The sequence below is a fragment of the Carcharhinus amblyrhynchos genome, chromosome 13 (genome assembly GCF_965287045.1).
Source record: "Carcharhinus amblyrhynchos chromosome 13, sCarAmb.v2.hapA, whole genome shotgun sequence".
NCBI lineage: Eukaryota > Metazoa > Chordata > Chondrichthyes > Carcharhiniformes > Carcharhinidae > Carcharhinus > Carcharhinus amblyrhynchos.
This window is the reverse complement of record NC_137336.1, coordinates 47,799,470-47,819,941: the sequence shown is the minus strand read 5'-3', so window position 1 is coordinate 47,819,941 and position 20,472 is coordinate 47,799,470. Positions and strand designations below refer to the sequence as shown.

General features: G+C 43.1%; 1 protein-coding gene across 1 annotated transcript in view; it reads right to left on the bottom strand.

Moving 5' to 3' along the window:
• The window catches only part of ablim3 (actin binding LIM protein family, member 3), a 294,982-nt gene that overhangs the window by 55,057 nt on the left and 219,453 nt on the right, over positions 1-20,472 (bottom strand). The window contains exons 9-11 of the mRNA XM_080201652.1: positions 17,248-17,322; positions 12,787-12,942; positions 9,259-9,288 (exon numbers count right to left, since the gene is read on the bottom strand). Of these exons, the coding sequence (XP_080057778.1) occupies positions 9,259-9,288; positions 12,787-12,942; positions 17,248-17,322 (261 nt within the window). The remainder of the gene's footprint in view (positions 1-9,258; positions 9,289-12,786; positions 12,943-17,247; positions 17,323-20,472) is intronic.

Sequence of the window (20,472 nt, the reverse complement as noted above, 5' to 3'; positions counted from 1 at the left end):
TCATCTAATACTGTCAGAGAATATTAATTTTGGCCTTTTGTAAATATGTATTACTTTCTGTTCGCTCAGAGAGATCAATACAGTATTTAATTTACTCTACCACAAAGAAAAGGTATCTTAGTCATTATGTGACATATCTAAAATTCTCATTTAATTCAATAGAATTGGCATTCACTTCAGATATGTCTTACTGACAAATATTTGCAGGGTTGATTGTATTGCTACTTTGATTGCAAATGAAAAGGCAAACATACTTACTCACAAAACAAAAATGGTGGTAAACTTTTCTTATGCATTATGGTGTAAAAGTTTCATAGTTAAGTAACAGGAGCAAGTACAAATACAAAAGTTGTTTGGAGGGAGAGTCGATGAGAACATAAGATAAAGGATCAGAAGTAGGCCATTCAGCCCATTCAATCTGCTCCAGCATTCAATGAGATCATGACTCATCTGTTATGATAATCCTCAACTCCACTTCCCCAACTTATTCCCAGGACTTTTGATTCCCTTACTGATTCCCTTGCAGGGCAGCACGGTGGCACAATGGTTAGCACTGCTGCCTCACAGTGCTAGGGACCTGGGTTCAATTCCAGTCTTGAGTCACTGTCGGTGTGGAGTTTGCACACTTATGTGGGTTTCCTCCAGGTGCCCTACTTTCCTCCCATTCTCCAAAGCTGTGCGAGTTAGGTTGATTGGCCATGCTAAATTTGCCCTCAGTGTCAGGGGGACTAACTAGGAATTACGGGATAGGGCCTGGGTGGGATTGTGGTCAGTGCAGACTCGATGGGCCAAATGGCCTCTTTCTGCACTGTATGATCCTATGATTGAAAATCTGTTACAGTCTTGAACATATTTAATGACCCAGCCTCTACAGCCCTCAGCAGTAAAGAATGCTACAGATTCACTACCCACTAAGGGAAGAAATTCCTCCTTATTTTCAGCTTCAATAGGCAAACCCTTACACTGTGATTATGCCTTCTGGTCCTGGAGTCTCCCACAAGGGGAAACAAGCTCTCAGCATCTACCCTGTCAAACCTCCTGAGAATAGTATATGTCTCAATAGGGTCACCTCTCATTCTTCTAAACTCCAATGAGTACAGACCCAACTACTCAACTTCTCCTTATAAGAAAATTCCTCCATACCTGAGATCAACCGAGTGAACTTTCCGTGATCTGCCTTCAACGTCAATACGTGTTTCAAAGAACAAAGAAAATTACAGCTCAGGAACAGGCTCTTTGGCCCTCCAAGCCTGCACCAACCATGCTGCCCGACGTAACTAAAATCCCCCACCCTTTCGGGGACTATAACCTCTATTCCCATCTCGTTCATGTACATGTCAAGAATCTCCTTAAAAGTCACTACCATATCCGTTTCCATTACCTCCCCTGGCAATGAGTTCCAGGCACCCACCATTGTCTGTGTAAAAAATCTGCCTCGTACATCTCTTTTAAATCTTGTCCCTCGCACCTTAAACCTATGCCCTCCCCCTAGCAATTCCACCCTGGGAGAAAGCTTCTGACTATCCACTCTGTCCATGCCTCTCACAGTCTTGTAGACTTCTCAATGTCCGTCACTCCAGTGAGAACAAACCAAGATTCTCCAACCCCTCCTCATAGCTAATGCTCTCCATGCCAGGCAACATCCTGGTAAACCTTTTCTGTACCCTCTCCAAAGCCTCCACATCCTTTTGTTATGGTGGTGACCAGAATTGGACACTATATTCCAAGTGCGGCCTAACTAGGGTTCTATAAAGCTGCAAAATGACTTGCCAATTTTTAAACTCAATACCTCAGCTGATGAAAGCAAGCATGCTATAGGCTTTTGACTACCTTCTCCACCTGCATTGCCACTTTCAGTGACCTGTGTACCTGTACACCCAGATCCCTTTGCCTATCAATACTCTTCAGGGTTCTGCCATTTACTGTATATTTCCTATCTGTATTAGACCTTCCAAAATGCATTACCTCACATTTGTCTGGATTAAATTGCATCTGCCACCTCTCCGCCCAAGTTTCCAACTGATCTATATCCTGCTATATCCTCTGATGGTCCTCATCGCCATCTGCAAATCCACCAACCTTTGAGTTGTCCGCAAACTTACTAATCAATCCAGTTACATTTTCCTCCAAATCATTTATATATATTACAAACAGCAAAGGTCCCAGCACTGATCTCTGAGGAACACCAATTTTCACAGCCCTCCATTCAGAAATGCACCCTTCCACTGCTACCCTCTGTCTTCTTTGACCGAGCCAGTTTTGTATCCACCTTGCCAGCTCACCTCTGATCCCATGTGACTTCACCTTCTGCACCAGTCTGCCATGAGAGACCTTGTCAAAGGCCTTACTGAAGTCCATGTAGACAACATCCACTGCCCTATCCTCACCAATCATCTTCATCACTTCCGAGCACTAAGTAAGCCCCAGTCAATATAGGGGAAATTAAAATCTCCCACCACAACAACCCTGTTACTTTTACACCTTGCCAAAATCTGCCTACATTTCTGTTCCTCAATCTCCCGCTGGCAGTTGGGTGGCTTATAGTAAACCCCCAACATTGTGACCACACCTTTCCTATTCCTGAGCTCTACCCATATTACCTCGCTGTATGAGCCCTCAGAGGTGTCTTCCCGGAGTACAGCTGTGATATTCTCCTTAACCAGTAGTGCAAATCCCCGCTCCTTTTACATCCCCCTCCATCGTAGAAATTGTACAGCACAGAAAGAGGCCATTCAGCCCATCGAGTCTGCACTGACCACAATCTCACCCAGGCCCTATCCCCATATCCCTACATACTTACCCACTAATCCCTTTAACCTATGTACCTCAGGACATTAAGGGCAATTTAGTGAGAGTGAATAAATACTCGTGTAAGTGTTGGAAATATAGGGGGCAATTCTCTTATTGCAACCCACAATTTTTCTGGCAGGTCGGGCTGGGAGATGCACGTCATGGGCTTTTTTCCAGGATTTGCCCTTGCACCGAGAATACATAAGAACATAAGAACATAAGAAATAGGAGCAGGAGTAGGCCATCTAGCCCTTCGAGCCTGCCCCGCCATTCAATAAGATCATGGCTGATCTGTTGTGGCTCAGTTCCACTTTCCCGCCCTCTCCCCATAACCCTTAATCCCCTCTCTTATCAAGAACCCATCAACCCGCTTCTTAAAAATATTTAGCGAGGCAGCCTCCACCACTTCAACGGGCAGAGAATTCCAGAGATTCACCACCCTTTGAGTGAAGAAGTTCCTCCTCAACTCCGTTCTAAACCGCCTCCCCTTTATCTTGAGGCTGTGCCCCCTAGTCCTACTGTCTTTTTTGAGCGGGAAGAGTCTCTCCACCTCTATCCTATCCATCCCATTCATCATCTTATACGTCTCAATGAGATCTCCCCTCATTCTTCTAAACTCTAACGAGTACAAGCCTAGTTTATTCAGCCTCTCCTCATAGCTCAATCCCCTCAACTCCGGTATCAGCCTAGTAAACCTCCTCTGCACTCCCTCCAGGGCCAAAATATCCTTGCGCAGGTGCGGCGCCCAAAACTGCACACAGTACTCCAGCTGCGGCCTCACCAATGCCCTATACAGCTGCAGCAAGACCTCCCTACTTTTATATTCAATCCCCCTCGCTATGAAGGCCAGCATCCCATTAGCCTTCCTGACCACCTGCTGCACCTGCAAGCTGGGTTTTTGCGACTCATGCACAAGGACCCCGAGGTCCCTCTGCACCGTCGCCTGCTGTACATCTCCCAGAGCTGGAGAACAGTCAGAGTCCAAACCACACTGGAAACCGACGGGAAGACAGGGAAGTCATTTGAATCTTTTTTTAATGTAGTTTAAATATGTTTAGCCTTTCATTATTGGGAACTTGCTGGTCCCGAGTTAGTCTCCCACTCCATTAGGAGTACTTCATTCCTGTGGGGTTTACAGTAGCTCCTTATATTTGAGAAACTAGTGAGAGACCCCGCTGGAATGAAGGAGAAGCAACTGGGGCCCCCAGGGTATCAAGTACTGGGCACGGGCGCCCTGGCAGTGCAAGCCTGTGCCCCTGGCACTGCCCAAGGGGCAAAGTGCCCATTGGGCATCAGGCAGTGCCAAAGGGGTGAGGCCTATTGGGGGTGGGAATCCTGCTACCACTCTGCATGGAGATCGGACTGGGCTGGAGAGAAGCCAGCGATTGGGCTGGGCTGGCAGGCGGTGTGGATGGGGGGGGGGGGGAGGTGGCTTGTCGGGGGGGGGTGGGGGGAGCAGAGGGGTGGGGCACGGTCTGACCCCAGGGGATGATCAGCCAGGGGTAAGGGAGCTAGGGGGATCGTCACTGCTGGGTGCTGGACATCGGGCTGGCCCAGGAATTGTTGTGGGTGCCACGATTGAGCCGGTGGGGAGGGGGGGGCCTGGAGGGGGTGCACTTCTGGGGTGTCCCAGGCTGGCCAGTGATTGAGCTGGCCAGCAAACTGGAAGACTGACAGATTGGGGCCACTGTGTATGTGCAGAATTCCAGAACTGTCAAACTCTGGTGCAAATAGGTCCCATCCCACCCTGTGTTTTTAATGAGATTCATGATTGTGACCTCTGCAGTACACAGTGGGTCTGAAGTTGAACTGAGAAAGCAGTTGTGATCTAGACCAGCCTTTCCACCAATTCAGCACATTTGGGAGAATCGCCCCAATAGTTGCAACCCGAGGGTACCTCAATTCATTTTGTTAACGTGAGAGGACATCTATTTATTGAACAAGCTCTTGAAATGCATCAGCAATCTGTCTCATGATATATGACGTAATATTTCATGCTGAGTGACACACAGATTTCCCTGGGTGATGTGTCACAGCGGGAATCCACAGCTGCTTTTGTTTTGCTGCTTAGAGTTTATGTGATTCCAGACTAAACACTCATCATCATTGGGAAAATGATTGAAAAGCCGACAGGTGTTGGGATGATTTCTGGACTATTAAGCTAATTCTCCATCTGAAAACAGTGCCCCCAAAGCAGAGTGCGTGCTGGCAATTAGTATCCAGTTCAATTCATTTGTGAAACAGAATCATCATTTCAAATGCATCTAATTCTATAAATTGTATGGCATTCAGTAAATCCTGTTTGAATCCTAAATAACTTTAGAGAATGCTTCAGCTGAAAAACCTTTCTTGACAAGTATGAAGCTACGGGCGGTATGGTGGCATGGTGATTAGCACTGCTGCCTCACAGCACCAGATTCAATTCCAGCCTCGGGTGACTGTGTGGAGTTTGCATGTTCTCTGTCTGCATGGGTTTCCTCCAGTTTGCTCCCCCACTCCAAAGATGCACAGTTAGATTCATTAGCCATGCTAAATTGCCCCTCAGCATCAGAGAGACTAGCAGGGTAAATAAGTAGGGTTACACAGGTAGGGCCTGGGTGGTCAGTGGAGACTCGATGGGCCAAATGGTCTCATTCTGTACTGTACAGATTCTATGATTCTATCTTTAGTTCCTTAATAGATTGAAGAAAAAATAGAATTGCTAATCATTGGATGCTGTTTTGACGGCACATGCGTACTCTTTGTACGCTAGTTAATATAATTACTGACTGAAACGCTTCATGGAAACCAAGCTCGAGACCTGATACACATTTTAAAGATCTTGTTGTTGTTTTTGCTCCAACTCGGCATTAATTCAGTCAAAGCTGTCTCTTGGTGGAAGGTATTTGGCACAACACAGACAATTTACAAAGCCCACTGCCAACAATTTGAGTTCCCCAAAGTAACAGCACCTGCTGCACAATAAAAACAGATCCCTAATGCAACCAAACCTACTGCTTGCACATAGATTCAGCATGAGCGAAAGCCTTGAAACACATTCTGGACTGAGTAAATTTTAACATCCTTGATTTAAAATTAAGTGCTTGGTGATAGATTAGCAAAGTGATGAATTCATTATTTTACTGAGTGGATACAAAACAGTCTCTGAATGTTGTGGGAAAAGTTTGCATAAAGGCATGTATCAAAGGAACTTATGTCAGAGCATGGAATAGATCAATTGTTGGGTATGCTATCAGTCATTTCCTTCTTTGGAATCCACTCATTGTGAGTATCAACCTGTACAGGGACTGTCCAATATAGAAAGCATTCTTTCTGGTTGGATCATAGCTTGGTATGGCTCCTGCTCTGCCCAAGACCACAAGAAACTACAAAATGTCATGACGTAGCCCAATCCATCACGCAAACCAGCCTCCCATCCATTGGCTCTGTCTACACTTCCCACTGCCTCGGAAAAGCAGCCAGCATAATTAAGGACCCGATGCACCATCCTCTCTTCCACCTTCTTTCATTGGGAAAAAGATACAAAAGTCTGAGGTCACGTATCAACTGACTAAAGAACAGCTTCTTCCCTGCTGCCATTAGGCTTTTGAATGGACCTACCTTGCATTAAGTTGATCTTTCTCTACATCCTAGCTATGACTGTAATACTACATACTCTTTTGTTTCCTTCTCCATGAATGGTATGCTTTGTCAGTATAGCATGCAAGAAACAATACTTTTCACTGTATATTAATACACGTGACAATAATAAATCAAATCAAAATCAATGTGCCAGTTCTGCTACTTGAGGGTAAAGAAATGTCTCCAGGCGCCAATGTTGTAATGGGGTAAGGAGCCTCCTATGAGATTTTAGATTCAGTCTCAAAATGTATATGACATCCAGGTACCTGTAATCACTGGTCAAGCCTCTCAACAACTGTAAAAAAGTGGTGTGTTTGTGCAAGTATGGTTCTATAACTGTCACAGGACCCTGTGTCCATATTGAAAAGTCTCACGCCTACTTTACTGGGTGTCCAATTAAGGATTGAAGATTGAATCAGGAAAGCAAATGGATGTACCATATTTAAGACAAGTAACGGGCAGCAAGTAATTGAAAATATGAACATACGAACAAGAGGAGGCCATTTGGCCGCTTTGGCTTGCTTCTCTAATTAATAAGTTTATGGCTGATCTGATAGTGGCCTCAATTCCATTTTTCTTCCTCCCTGTACTCTTTGGCTCTCTGGTCAATCAAGAATCTAACCAATTCAGCCTTTAAAATACTAAATTACTCTGTCTCCAGGACTCTCTGGAGAAAAGAATTCCACCATCAAATTCCATGATTCTCTGAAAGAATCATAAGATTATAAGACATTGGGGCAGAAGTAGACCATTCAGCCCATTGTGTCTGTTCTGCCGTTCAATAAGATTGTGGCTGATCTGATATAATCCTCAACTCCACTTTCCGGCTTTACACCATAACCCTTGACTCCCTTTCTGACTAAAAATCTGTGTATCTCAGACTTAAACACCCTGAATAATCCAGCCCCTACAGCTCTCTGCAGTAAAGAATTCCACAGACTCACTACCCTCTGAAAGAAGAAATTCCTTCTCATCTCTGTTTTAAATGGGCCTTATTCTGAGATTATGTCCTCTGGTCCTAGACTCTCCCACAAGCGGAAACATCTTCTCAGCATCTGCCCTGTTAAGCCCCCTCAAATCTCTCTTCATCTCCATCTTAAGTGGGACATCCTTTATCTTCCCATAGGGGAAGTATTCTTTTTGTATCCAGCCTGTCAAGTCCTCTCAGAATCTTATATGTTTTAATGAGGTTGCCTCTTATTCTTTTGAACTTCAATGGGTACATACGTATGAATTAGGAGCAGGAGTAGGTCGTTTGTCACTTGAGCCTGCTCCACCATTTAATATGAAGGCCAGCATTCTCTAGTCATTCACAGCGGTGGGATTGTCCAGTCCCTCTGGCGTGGGGTGACATCAATGGGAATTTCCACTGACAGCAGCGGGACCAGAGCATCCCACTGCTAGCAAACAACATGCCACGTCCTCTTGGTGGGAAACTTAAGGCTGGAGGCCGGAGAATCTCACTCATAATGGTTAATCTGATAATTGCCTCAACTCCTCATGCCCATCTACCCACGATAATCTTTCACCACATCGAATTACCATGGAAACTAGAATCTGAAATAAAAACAGAAAATGCTGGAAAATCTCAGCAGGCCGGACAGCATCTGTGGAGAGAGAATAGAGCCAAGTATTTAGCATCACCCAGACTCAAAACATTGGCTCTATTCTTGTTCCACAGATACTGTCAGACTGCGGAAATGTTCCAGTATTTTCTGTTTTCATCCTTCCCCAGTTACTTTTATTTGCAATTCCCCTCACAATAAACAATAACATTCTGTTAGCTTTCCAAATTATTTGCAGTATGTTCATACCAGGCTTTTGTAATTCATGCACTAGGTCAGCCAGATCCCTTTGTATTGTCAAACTCTGCAATCTCTCACCATTCAGATATGTTTCTTACTCATTCTTCCTGCCAGAATGGGCAATTTCACATTTTCCCACACAATGCTCCATTTTCCGGATCTTTGACCAATCGCTTAACCTATCAATATCGTTTTGTAGCCTCCTTATGTCCTCTTCACAACTTACTTTCCGACTATCTTTGTGTCATCTGCAAACTTAGCAACCAGACATTTTGTAACTTCATCCAAGTCATTTATATAAATTGTAAAAAAAGCTGAGGTCCCAGCAATGATCCCTGTAGCACACCAATTCTTACATCTTGGCAACCAAAAAATTACCCATTTATGTCTACTCTCTGTTTCCTGCTAGCCAGGTAATCTTCTATCCGTATCAATATGTTACCCCCTACAACATGACTTTCTATTTTCTGCAATAAGTTTTGATGTACCTTTTGGAAATCTAAGTACAGTCCTTGAGATAATATAACAACCATCCATTTGAACCCTTCAGTGTCTTTATGCACTCTATCAATGTTTTGACATAATTCAGATTTTTAGGAGCTGGGCAGGAAGTAGGTTTTGGTCTGAAGAAAGCAGAATGCTCAGTCCTAATATGAAATGGATAATCTGAAGCATAGGTTGCCCTTTTGCTCATGGATATTTTCTGCAGAAGTCAGGCATACATAACTTGCTAAGAATTTCCTGACATCATCACCCATCTAGCGGAAAATCTGGAATAACATTGACCCAGCACCAGCATCGCCATCAGCAAACTGTCCAAAATACACTGGGGGGAGTTCTCCGGCTGTTCACGTCGGTGGGATTCTCCAGTCCCGCTGGCAGCACATCCTCTCCTGCAGGTTTTATGGCGACGAGGGGTGGTGTCAGTTGGAAATCCTAACAGCGCTCACAGCAGCTGGGAGGCCAGAGAATTCCTCCCATTGTTTCTTATTAAAGATCTACCGTGGACCAAAGGTACAATAAAGAAAATGATTGGAATTACCTGTGAGTATGGCGACAACATCCCGAGTGACTACAACAAAACAATAATAAAAGATGGCAGTTAGTACAAAAGCAGGTCAAGAATATTGGAAACATTAATCAAGGACAGATTACATAACAGATTGTGAGGTGATGGATTACTGAGTTCTTTTCCCCCATTACAATAGTCAACCTCTATTAAGTACATAATTCATTTTTACATAATTTATATATTTATTGTGAGTTCATGGAGAAACCCTCTGTCATATATTAGTTTGAATATGCAGGATGTCATAGCCAGATACAGGCTGGAATTCTCCAGCTGTTCATGTCCTGCCGCTGCTGCCAGTGAGGATGGAGAATTTAACACTCAGCCAAATCTCCATCCCCTGCAGTGGGACTGGAGGATCTCAGCTTCGGTCGAGGTCAGAGAATTCGGCCCATTATTTTTAACTTGCTGTGGCTTAGTGGATTTTTCAAGTAACAGACATTAAGCATCAAGTACAGCAAAATCAGGTGGAATTTAAATCTCGGGAGAGAATCATCTGAATGGATTGAGGAATGCCTTCTGACCTGAAGACCAATTGAGACCCTTAAGTGTCCAACTGCCTGTAGCCTACGGAAGGCCTCTCCTGGTGGCAAGGACTTTCTCCACAGAAACATCCCTTCCTGTTCTCTTCACTGATTCCCACTTCAGCGGGGCCTATCTGAGTGGCCCTGCTCACCCTCCTCCCACTCACTTAGGTTTCAGGGCAGCATCCATAATGCTGCTCTGGGCAGGGTGCAGACCCGGCAGTGACCACTGCTCGTAGTGGTGCTGCTAGGACTGAAGAGCTGCTGGATGTCTGACTGGGATCATTCTTTAACCTCCCTTAACAGACAAGAGCCTCTCACTGGGCAGTTGATCTCCTGATACACACAGAATTAGGCTGCAGCTCCTGGAAATGGCCAAGGTGGTGTGATCCCGAGCTCTCTAGCCTGCTGTCCGGGGCTACTGATGCCCGCATTAAATTCAGCCAAAGGTATTTAATCGAGGAAGGAATTGAATGAATGGCAGTAAATTGATTTAATTATCAGGAGTAAATGGAATAGATACAAGTTAAAAATGACCACTCACTTTGGAAGGAGGAAATAGCGAGGCATCTTGAGGGGAATTGCTTGATAGAGCAGACGCAGCACGGTTTCGTTAAGGGGAAGTCGTGTCTGACGAATTTATTGGAGTTCTATGAGGATGTGTCTAGGGCGGTGGATAGAGGAGAGTCGGTGGATGTGGTCTTTCTTGATTTTCAAAAGGCCTTTGACAAGGTACCTCACAAGAGGTTATTGCAGAAGGTAAGGGGGCATGGAGTTGGGGGTAGGGTGTTAGCGTGGATAGAGGATTGGTTGTCAAATAGGAGGCAGAGAGTGGGGGTTAATGGGTGCTATTCGGATTGGCGGTTGGTGACTAGTGGAGTGCCCCAGGGGTCGGTGCTGGGGCCTCAGCTATTTACCATTTATATAGATGATCTGGAGGAGGGAACCGAGTGTATGGTGTCGAAATTTGCTGATGACACCAAGATTGGTGGAACGGCAAACTGCGCGGAGGGTGTGGAGAGTCTGCAGAAGGATCTAGATAGGCTGGGCGAATGGGCCAGGAAATGGCAAATGGAATTTAATGTTGGCAAGTGTGAGGTGGTCCACTTTGGTAGGAATAACGGTAGGAAGGACTATTACTTACGTGGCGAAAAACTGCAGCAGGCGACGGTGCAGAGGGACCTCGGGGTCCTTGTGCATGAGTCGCAAAAACCCAGCCTGCAGGTGCAGCAGGTGGTCAGGAAGGCTAATGGGATGCTGGCCTTCATAGCGAGGGGGATTGAATATAAAAGTAGGGAGGTCTTGCTGCGGCTGTATAGGGCATTGGTGAGGCCGCAGCTGGAGTACTGTGTGCAGTTTTGGTCGCCACACTTATGCAAGGATATTTTGGCCTTGGAGGGAGTGCAGAGGAGGTTTACTAGGCTGATACTGGAGTTGAGAGGGTTGAGCTATGAGGAGAGGCTGAATAAACTAGGCTTGTACTCGTTAGAGTTTAGAAGAATGAGGGGAGATCTCACTGAGACGTATAAGATGATGAATGGGATCGATAGGATAGAGGTGGAGAGGCTCTTCCCGCTCAGAAAGGACAGTAGGACTAGGGGGCACAGCCTCAAGATAAGGGGGGGCGGTTTAGAACGGAGTTGAGGAGGAACTTCTTCACTCAAAGGGTGGTGAATCTCTAGAATTCTCTGCCCGTTGAGGTGGTGGAGGCTGCCTCGCTAAATATTTTTAAGACACGGGTTGATGGGTTTTTGATAAGCGAGGGGATTAAGGGTTATGGGGAGAGGGCAGGAATGTGGAACTGAGACACGACAGATCAGCCATGATCTTATTGAATGGCGGGGCAGGCTCGAAGGGCTGGATGGCCTACTCCTGCTCCTATTTCTTATGTTCTTATAAATGTTTACAGGGCTTCACTTTAAATGACTTGACTGCACTCCTTGTACTAAGTGTAATTAATGATGTTAGACTAAAATACTTACTTGCCACTGACCCTATTTTACCAAGCAAATAAGGAAATAAAAAGGTTGATAAAGATCCTCAGAGTAGTAACTGTGGTGCAGACAGAGTTTCCAGTGAGGTTACCATGGTAGCTCCAAGGATGTAGCTCCAAGTACTTCTTTCAAGAACCTCATGCAATTTGAATTGATAAAGTGTTTTAACTTGAATAAAATTTCTTTCCATGTCTCTGTTTCTTTCCAATCTATACAAATCATTATATGCAAATAACAGCTTTACTTAAGGAAATTAAGATCGGTTAAAAAACTGTTAACTGTGCATATTCAAAATATGCAATTCGTAAGTTTTATGAAATGTAATTATCAGATTTGTAACATAGTTTCAAATCTAACAGAACGACATTCAATATTAATTGTTCAAAATAATGTAATTGCTACTGATATGCAAATTCAGGCACAGAAGTCTTTTTTTTGGATGTAAGAAGGTACGTTAGCCAGAGGTGCTGCAGAATATAGTGAGTTATAAGAAGGAGGACGGAACGGTGGCACAGTGGTTAGCACTGCTGCCTCACAGCACCAGCGACCCGGTTCAATTTCAGCCTTGGGTGACTGTCTGTTTAGAGTTTGCATGGGTTTCCTCTGGGTGATCTGGTTTCTTCCCGCAGTCCAAAGATGTGCGGGTTAGATAAATTGGCCACACTAAATTCTCCCTCAGTGTCAGGGGGAATTGGTAGGATAAATACATTGGATTATGGGGATAGGGATTTGATGGGATGGTTGTCAGCGCAGTCTCGATGGGCCGAATGGCCTCCTTCTGCACTGTGGGGATCCTACGATTCTAAAGAGAGAAATTAGTCATGCTAGTATTACTTACCACCGGTAGCACTTCAAAACACACAATAGGGAATACCATGAAAACAAACCCAATGCTATGTAATATTTGGATGCAACAAATGCTGAAAATGTCAGGCGCAATGGACATTCCATGCAGAAATGAATCTCGCTCAGTTGCACAGTACCTCCCCGAAACTATATCTTTCAAGTCTGTCTTCCGATGCGTATTTGAAATATGGCTCGTAGGAAACCAGGTCAGGTCGCTGAATATCATAGATAGTTTTAACTTTGGGAAGAGCGGCCAGATCCCTATAGTCAAGTATTTCATTATCCACCTTCGCCTGAGATAGAGTGGGAAGAGCAAAACAGGGGAAATCAGAAGAAAATGTTAGTACAGAAAAAGTAATAATAGAGAGAAAACCATATTAAGTCATTAGTTTCTGATTTTAAGCCATTAGTTCCTGTAACAATATTGGAGATATTAAAGCTGCTTTGAGCATAAATAGCACCATTACACTTTCATTAGAAAACTGAAAGAATGAGAGAAAGGTTACAGTGAAAATGAACTGTAGGACAGTGTTGCTTCAGGTTGGGGAAATTATTGCACTGAGTGATCATCTCTTTTGAAAAATGGTTATTTACGATTTGTGGCATCTATTCTACTCTACGGGAAAATGCATTAGATCAACTGCCTTAACTGTGGATAAATAGAATTGAGTTCTCCAAAATACTGTCAAATCTCACATAATAAAAATTGAACTTGACTTACTCAGCTACCAAGCAACAAAGGACATCAAAAAAGAACAGTCAGATTCATTATACAGAGCAGGATCTGTCTATAGCTCCTTTCAATAACAATACCACAAGAAGAGATCTGCAATTTCTGATTTCACCTCAGTAATCAAAGTATAAAGACACAGGTCACAATTCCAGATTTGATGGCTGTTACTTGACCCTGGAGTATTGCAACAGTTGCATTTGATTTTGGGAATAAATCAAGTAATGCATTAAAGTGTGCTGGTTAGATTACATACAAACTCCACCGGGCCCAGTGCCTACTCCAATCAGCCTGGGCAGATTTCTGAACTGATCCTAAATTAGATCTTTTGGCTGAGACCAAGTTTCAGATCAACCCCAAGATCAGGTGCATAGCCCTTTCTTGTCAGCTTGGACCTAGTATGTCTCTCCTGTGGGCTGCATGAATTGGATTCAATTTGAATTCGTTTTTGGAGCAAGCAAGGAGATGGGTTAAGGCCTTGCCCCATTCACTCTGTGTATTGACTTTGTAATTTTAAGAAAGGAATAAAATCTTTTAAAATAAGAATGGAACCTAAATTAGGCCTTGAATTTACATTTGCCTAACACCTGGTTTAGTTAACGTGTGTCAATTGTATGAAAAATTGATCTTATGTTATCTTATAGGCTGCAATGAGTCCCAGTGTTGCCCCAACTAGTAAATTTGTTAGTATAGTGTCAGAAAGTTTAACACTTACAATAGGTGTGAATTAATATCTCATGTGATATCCCTTGTACTGACTCCTCAGGAACCTTTTATTTAAATCCATTATAGTATTCGAGCTACAGCAGAATTAAGGTCAGAAGTTGATGTGCCCACAATGCTATTTACACTCAAACTGGAAATAGATTTAATAATGCACTAATTTATGATCCTGGTCTTGAAATTGCTTTTTAAATGCTTCATCAAATCCTGAGTGAGATCTGTATTTCAAGTCACTCTGCAAGCAGCCTTCAGGGGTATTTTTCATATATCCTTTGAATATCATTTTGACCATAGCTTGTTTCACAAATGACACATTCTATAAATAAATCTTTCAAGAACATTCAAGGACCTCACCTAGTAGGTACTAGATTTAGAGGCTATTCGGATGAAAGGATGGGCACATCATTCACAATACCTTTTTTTAATAGTTTGAAAGAAGATGCCAATTTATGGATCTCTTCTCCATAGCATCTCCTAGCAACCCATTTTGCAAGTTAGAATATTGAGTTTATTTTTAAAATTTGGTTCTGCCACAGGGAAGTTTGTGACAGCTTGAATTAGGTTTCTTTCTAAAGCTCCTCGATCTGCTGGAAACAATTGGAACCATTAACAACTGGGTTAGCTGTCCAGAGAGAGGTTAGAATTCATGTTGAGAGCATTGAAGAGGGGCAGGGTGGAGGAAGGTTACTTCTGTTTTATTTGCAACCATAACAACAATGGGATGAGGTATGTGTTCCAAAGGGGTACGGCTGAAGACAATCATAGATTCTATAATTTTTAAAATTTATTTCCTGGGCATAGTTTTGATTCTCCAAGTAGTTAGTTTGTTTATATTGGTTTGAGTGTGAAATATCCATTGCTACACTCTTAGGCCTGAATTTTTTCAAAGATGCAAGGCTCCATGCTTTAGCTAAAATGGCACTGGAGCCCTGACTGGAAGGCCTGATCCCGAAACAGGTATGTGGAATTTCAGAATTTGAGCAAAAAGGCCTAACCTGACAGATGACCTGACAAAGTTCTTCAGGGAGGTTGGTCAGGTATTCCTTTGGGATTGTTAGAAGTAGAAATGAGTATACATAAATAGTGGATACCATCTGTGGAACTGTCAAGCTGTCAAGACATTTAAATCCCCTGTTGAAATATTGAAATTAATCAGTGCTTGCAATTTCAATATTGTTTGTTGATAAAAGTCAGAGGGTTATAATGATGACCTATATACTGTTTGATTGCTTCCAAAATCTATCATAGTGGAAGATTTGAAAATTCACAGTTTGATTGACAGCTCCAAGCAGTTGTAAAGAGATTATCTCTCTTTGGTGTAGAGCAAATAATACAAATGTTCATTTCTATCAGGGATTAAGAACTTGATTGAATTTAAATGTATTGAATAGGCTTTGACCAATGATAATGTTTTGTTGTAATATAGTAAAGTCTCTAATATGGTGTGGGGAACTTTCTTCATGTCAAGAGCTATTCATAAAATCAATCATGGATTGTACACTGTTTTAATGTGATGGTTGAATTTGCTTTTCCTGAATGAGTAGCACAGTTTCTGTGTCTCTAACACAGCACTCCTGATATTCAGCTCAAGTTTTTGCTTGGCTTCCTTTCCTATTCTGTCTATGTGTCTCTCCTCTTTCTCACTCTGTGTCTTTCTCTTTCTCTCCCTTGCCTTTCCCAATCTGTCTCAGCCCCAAATCAGCTCAGGGCAGATACTCAACAACCCAAGTCTCTGGGTAATTCCCAGTTCAAAAGTGCACCTGGGCCTGAAGCCTGGGCTTCTTCCTCAGTTTGCAGAGGCTGAGCCCCTGACCTTAGACACCAATGGAACGGGGAGGCGGATGGTGGGGTGATCCACCAATGTAGCTGGGTGGGCTGCTCGCTTTCCTCCTGCCCTGGGTTAGTCACATTGCACCACCCAATTGGCAACTAGCAGCTTTGCATCCATGCTTCTGCTTGTTGAACTTTGATCTCAGTTTTGCCTCACAGCCTGGGCCTCTGATGACTACGATTGGGGCTCAGGAATCGGAATATGTGGTGGCTGTTCCAGACGGAAGCACATGGGGGAAGGGCAAGATTTTGAGATCTCCCTGTGAGCCTGATGAAAAAGTGCAACAGATCGGATCTGATCCCTGTGCTGGGGTTTCCCATCCCTGCTCTAATAGATCTTTAGAATTTGATTTAATTTAATCTCAGCATGGCTCCTGAAGTCTGCCGATGATGGATATTGGTGAGTGGGCATGGAGCATCTAAGGGAAAAGTGTGGTGGGTGGATAGGTTGGCATGAGATGGCTCTAAATTGGCATAAGGCCTATAAAGGATGATGGCGTGTTAGACAGCATAAGTTGCTGGATAGTATAAAGGGCCATGGGGTGGACAGTGGGCCATGAGGTGGCATGGAAGTTGTTAGGGGCCATGGGGCATGAATAGCAGCACATAAGGTGGCATCAGTTGGCATGGATGGGGAATGGGGAGTCTGTGAATGACTGTGAGGTCTAGAGGGCATCACTGCTTTTATATTTTGGATGAAATCCCAGAACTACTGGGCTGTACTTACCCACAATACATACAAGGTATACAATGCAAGAATTCACCCATTTGTGACCTAAGCAACTGGATGCAAGGGAACACCTGTGCAATGGTGCAATACAGTTTTGCTGAAGCATCAGTAGCGCTTGAAAAAGGAAATAGCCAAGTTTTCCATCGGTGATCCAAGTAACGTAGACTTTTTAAAAACCTTCCTCAGCACCCAGCAGCCCTTACTCCACACTTTTTCCATAGAAAAAATGCATTTTTCTACAGAACAAATTCCACACACTTAGGGAAATTTCTCCTGAGTCAGTTTGGGTCAGTGACAATTTTTCTGACCTTGATTCTGGAGTGAAAATTTGGCCCCAGGTCTCTGTGTTTAGTTACATACACATACAACAAGCAGGATGATCAATTTTCTGGGGAGAGCAAAGAGCTGCTATCCACACTGAGATGAAAACCCCAAACTTGTTTTACTGAGCTTTCCTGGAAAAGCAGAATGTAATTTTATGAAACTGAGCTTATGTGAATTTCTTTGCAATCTCCATTAGATTTTGGCCAGATTTCACTGTGCTTGGTTAGTTCTGGTCACGCCCGGGTTGGTAAAGATACTTACACAGATGACCCGGTTTGGTGATCCTGAAATGCTGGATCCAGGAGGAGAGATGGAAGTTTCAGATGTACGTCTGTGCTGTAAGGAGAAATGAGAGTGTAAGAATATTCACTTTCAAGTATATTCCTGCACCCAAAAAAGGTTCAACACACCACCATGGGTTAAAACTTTACAGCCTTACAACAAATTGCCATTCATTTTTTTAATTTGAATCCCCGCCAAAGCCAACATTATATAGCAGTATGTGTTAATATGACACAAAACCAGCTGCAATATATAAGAACAAATTCAACACTACAGAAGTTTTAACTATTTATATATACATCCTAGGTAGATTTATACAAAGTGCAGCAAACGATCAACACTCATTGTCATTATTGGAATTTTAAAAAATTTCACATTGATACATTTATTAAATGATTCCTCGTTGTCCACTGTTATTTATTTCTGTGAATATTTTTCTTCTTGCTTTATCTCCCTCTCTCTATTGTAATTGCTTTTGAGCCGTTCCTTTTCTGTCTCTGTCTTTTTTCTGTGGCTGGGATTTTCCACTCCCTCCCACGACGGGTTCCCCCCCCAGCAGACACGGTAAACCATTGGCTGTTGGCAAGATCTTCTGGTCCCGCCAAAGTTGACAGGCTTTTGTATGGCTTGTTTACCCAACCACCAGGGACGCCCTCCCCCTGTGAGAGGTCGACTTCGGTGGGACTGGAAAATCCAGTCGGCATGCACGGCTGGACAATCCTGCTCTGTGTGTAATATTGCAACCTCTTTGATCTCACGTCTATTCGTTAATTTGTGGAGCGTTCCAATATGGGCATGAGCTTGTTCATTGGAAATTGACTGTTACTGCCCACCAAAGAACTGAGGAGTGTAACATGATCGAATAACCAATTCTCTTCATGTCTGCAAGAAAAAAAGATTCACTAAACGTTGAATGCAAGCCATTTTGGCCTTTATTCATCTAACCTTGGGCCTAACAATGTTATATTTGCAATGACCATGTGGAGACATTGAGGAAGGATTATTCTGGTTTCTGCCCTTGTATTTATCAGCATTTTCAGTCCACTGGGCTGCACTTACCCACAATACATACAAGGTATACAATGCAAGAATTCGCCCATTAGTAACCTAAGCAACTGGATGCAAGGGAACACCTATGCAATGGTGCAGTACAGTTTTGCTGAAGCATCAGTGGCGCTTGATAAAGGAAATAGCCAAGTTTTTCCATCGGTGATCCAAGTAACGTAGGCCTTTCAAAGAAGCTAGCCAATTGCTTTTTTAAATAATTTTCAGTTTGGCCAGGATAAGTTCCAGGTCTGTCCAATAGTGATGCTCACAGGTCCAGTGAGTTTCCTGATATGAATGTCCTGGATTATCATTAATAACATGGTAACCCGCCCACGCTATGACTGGAAAAAATGGGGTGAAATCTAGTGTGCCACTAGTAAGCGTGTGTCTGTTCCACCCCAACCTAGAACGGCCCTTGTAAGCTCACCGAAGACATTCAGGGATTTTTAACGAAAATTTCTTTTTGAATTGTGGTATCCTTATAGTTAGCAGCAAATTTTGGGAAACAAATCTTGCAAGGACACGAACAAATTAATTAACTTCTTCAAAGCTCTTAATCTGGTGGCAAATCACAAAAATATAACAATGAATGCCATATCCAGCAGGCATCTAGTACTAAAACAAAAGCAAAATACTGCAGCTGCTGGAAATCTGGAATAAAAACAGAAAATGCTGGAAATCTCTGCAGGTCTGGCAGCATCCGTGGAGAAAAAAACAGAGTTAATGCTTCAAGTCTGTATAACTTGTTCAGAGTTGAAGAGATAGAAATGTGATGGGTTTTATACTGTTGACAAGGGAGGGGTGGCACAGTTCTATCATCTTCCCTTCCCCTACCAGTGCCAGTCTGTATCTTGTTCTCATGTGGTTGCTTTTAAATAGCATTGTTCCTGTTCTTGGTGTTAACACATTCTGCAATCTGACTTTATGCCACTATTAACCTTTTTTAACACTATCATCGTCACTCCCTTTGTCTTGTGTCCATCATACCTTTGTCATTTTATCCCACCTGACCTGCAGCCTGTCTCTGACCTTCTATTCTGTGCCAACCTTCCCATGCCAATAATATAAAACACATCACATTTCCACCTTTCTTCAGCTTTGAAGAAGAATCATATGGACTTGAAATGTTAAAACATTGGGGGGAGGATATTCTGGCCTCCTTGCGGCCAAAATGTTTAGTGTTTCTCTCTCCACAGATGCTGCCAGACCTGCTGAGTTTTTCCAGCATTTTTGGTTTTTATTTCAGGTGTCAAGTACTTGTGGCACTTGTGGGTTCCAAGTGTGTTGACAAGTGTGTTTTGTGTATGATTCCCTCAGATGATTGATGGTTACCATGTTTTCAGGATTGTTCAAATGGTCTCCCACTACTTCTTTGAAATGTTCATCCATAAATCTGCCTGCTATACCTTTGAAAATAGCAGTTGTTCATCAGTCCATAAAAATTAAAACAAGAAGGTCAGTTGTTAGAGAGAAAACAAAACTAAATAAAATCAAATCAAATGTGTGGCATCATTGCAACTTTACCTTGGGAAGAAGTGGAAGCCTATTTATGTGCATCATATTTTTTGGCTTTAGGATCGTTTTGTAAAGCAATTCAATTTTTCAATTAAGTTAACATGTTATATACAAAAGATAAATCATACAGAACACAGGTTTAACCACAAAATGCCGCTGTCAAAAAAAAATAGAAACAGGAGGAGGCCATTCAGCCCTTTGAGCCTGCTCCACCATTCATTATGATAATGGCTGATCATCCAAGTCAATAGCCTGATCCCGCCTTCCCCCATATCCTTTGACCCCGTTCACCTCAATTGTTATATCTAACTGCTTCTTGAAAGCATGCAGGCTGGAATTTTATCGCCTTGCCCGTCATGGAAATTGGAACAGGCGAGGGGCAGACAATGGAAAGGTCTGTTGACCTCGGTTTTACAGTTTCAGGATGAGCAAGGCCATGAAATCCTGCCCACAATGTTTTGGCCTCAATTATTGTTTGTTGTAGTGAATTCCACAGACTGACCACTCTCTGGGTGAAGAAATTTCTCCTCATCTCTGTCCTAAAAGGTCTAACCCTGTATCCTCAGACTGTGACCATAATTTAGGGAATTGAATTAATTGCACATATCAACTTAACCCAGGAAATCAAAGCAATCATGTGTT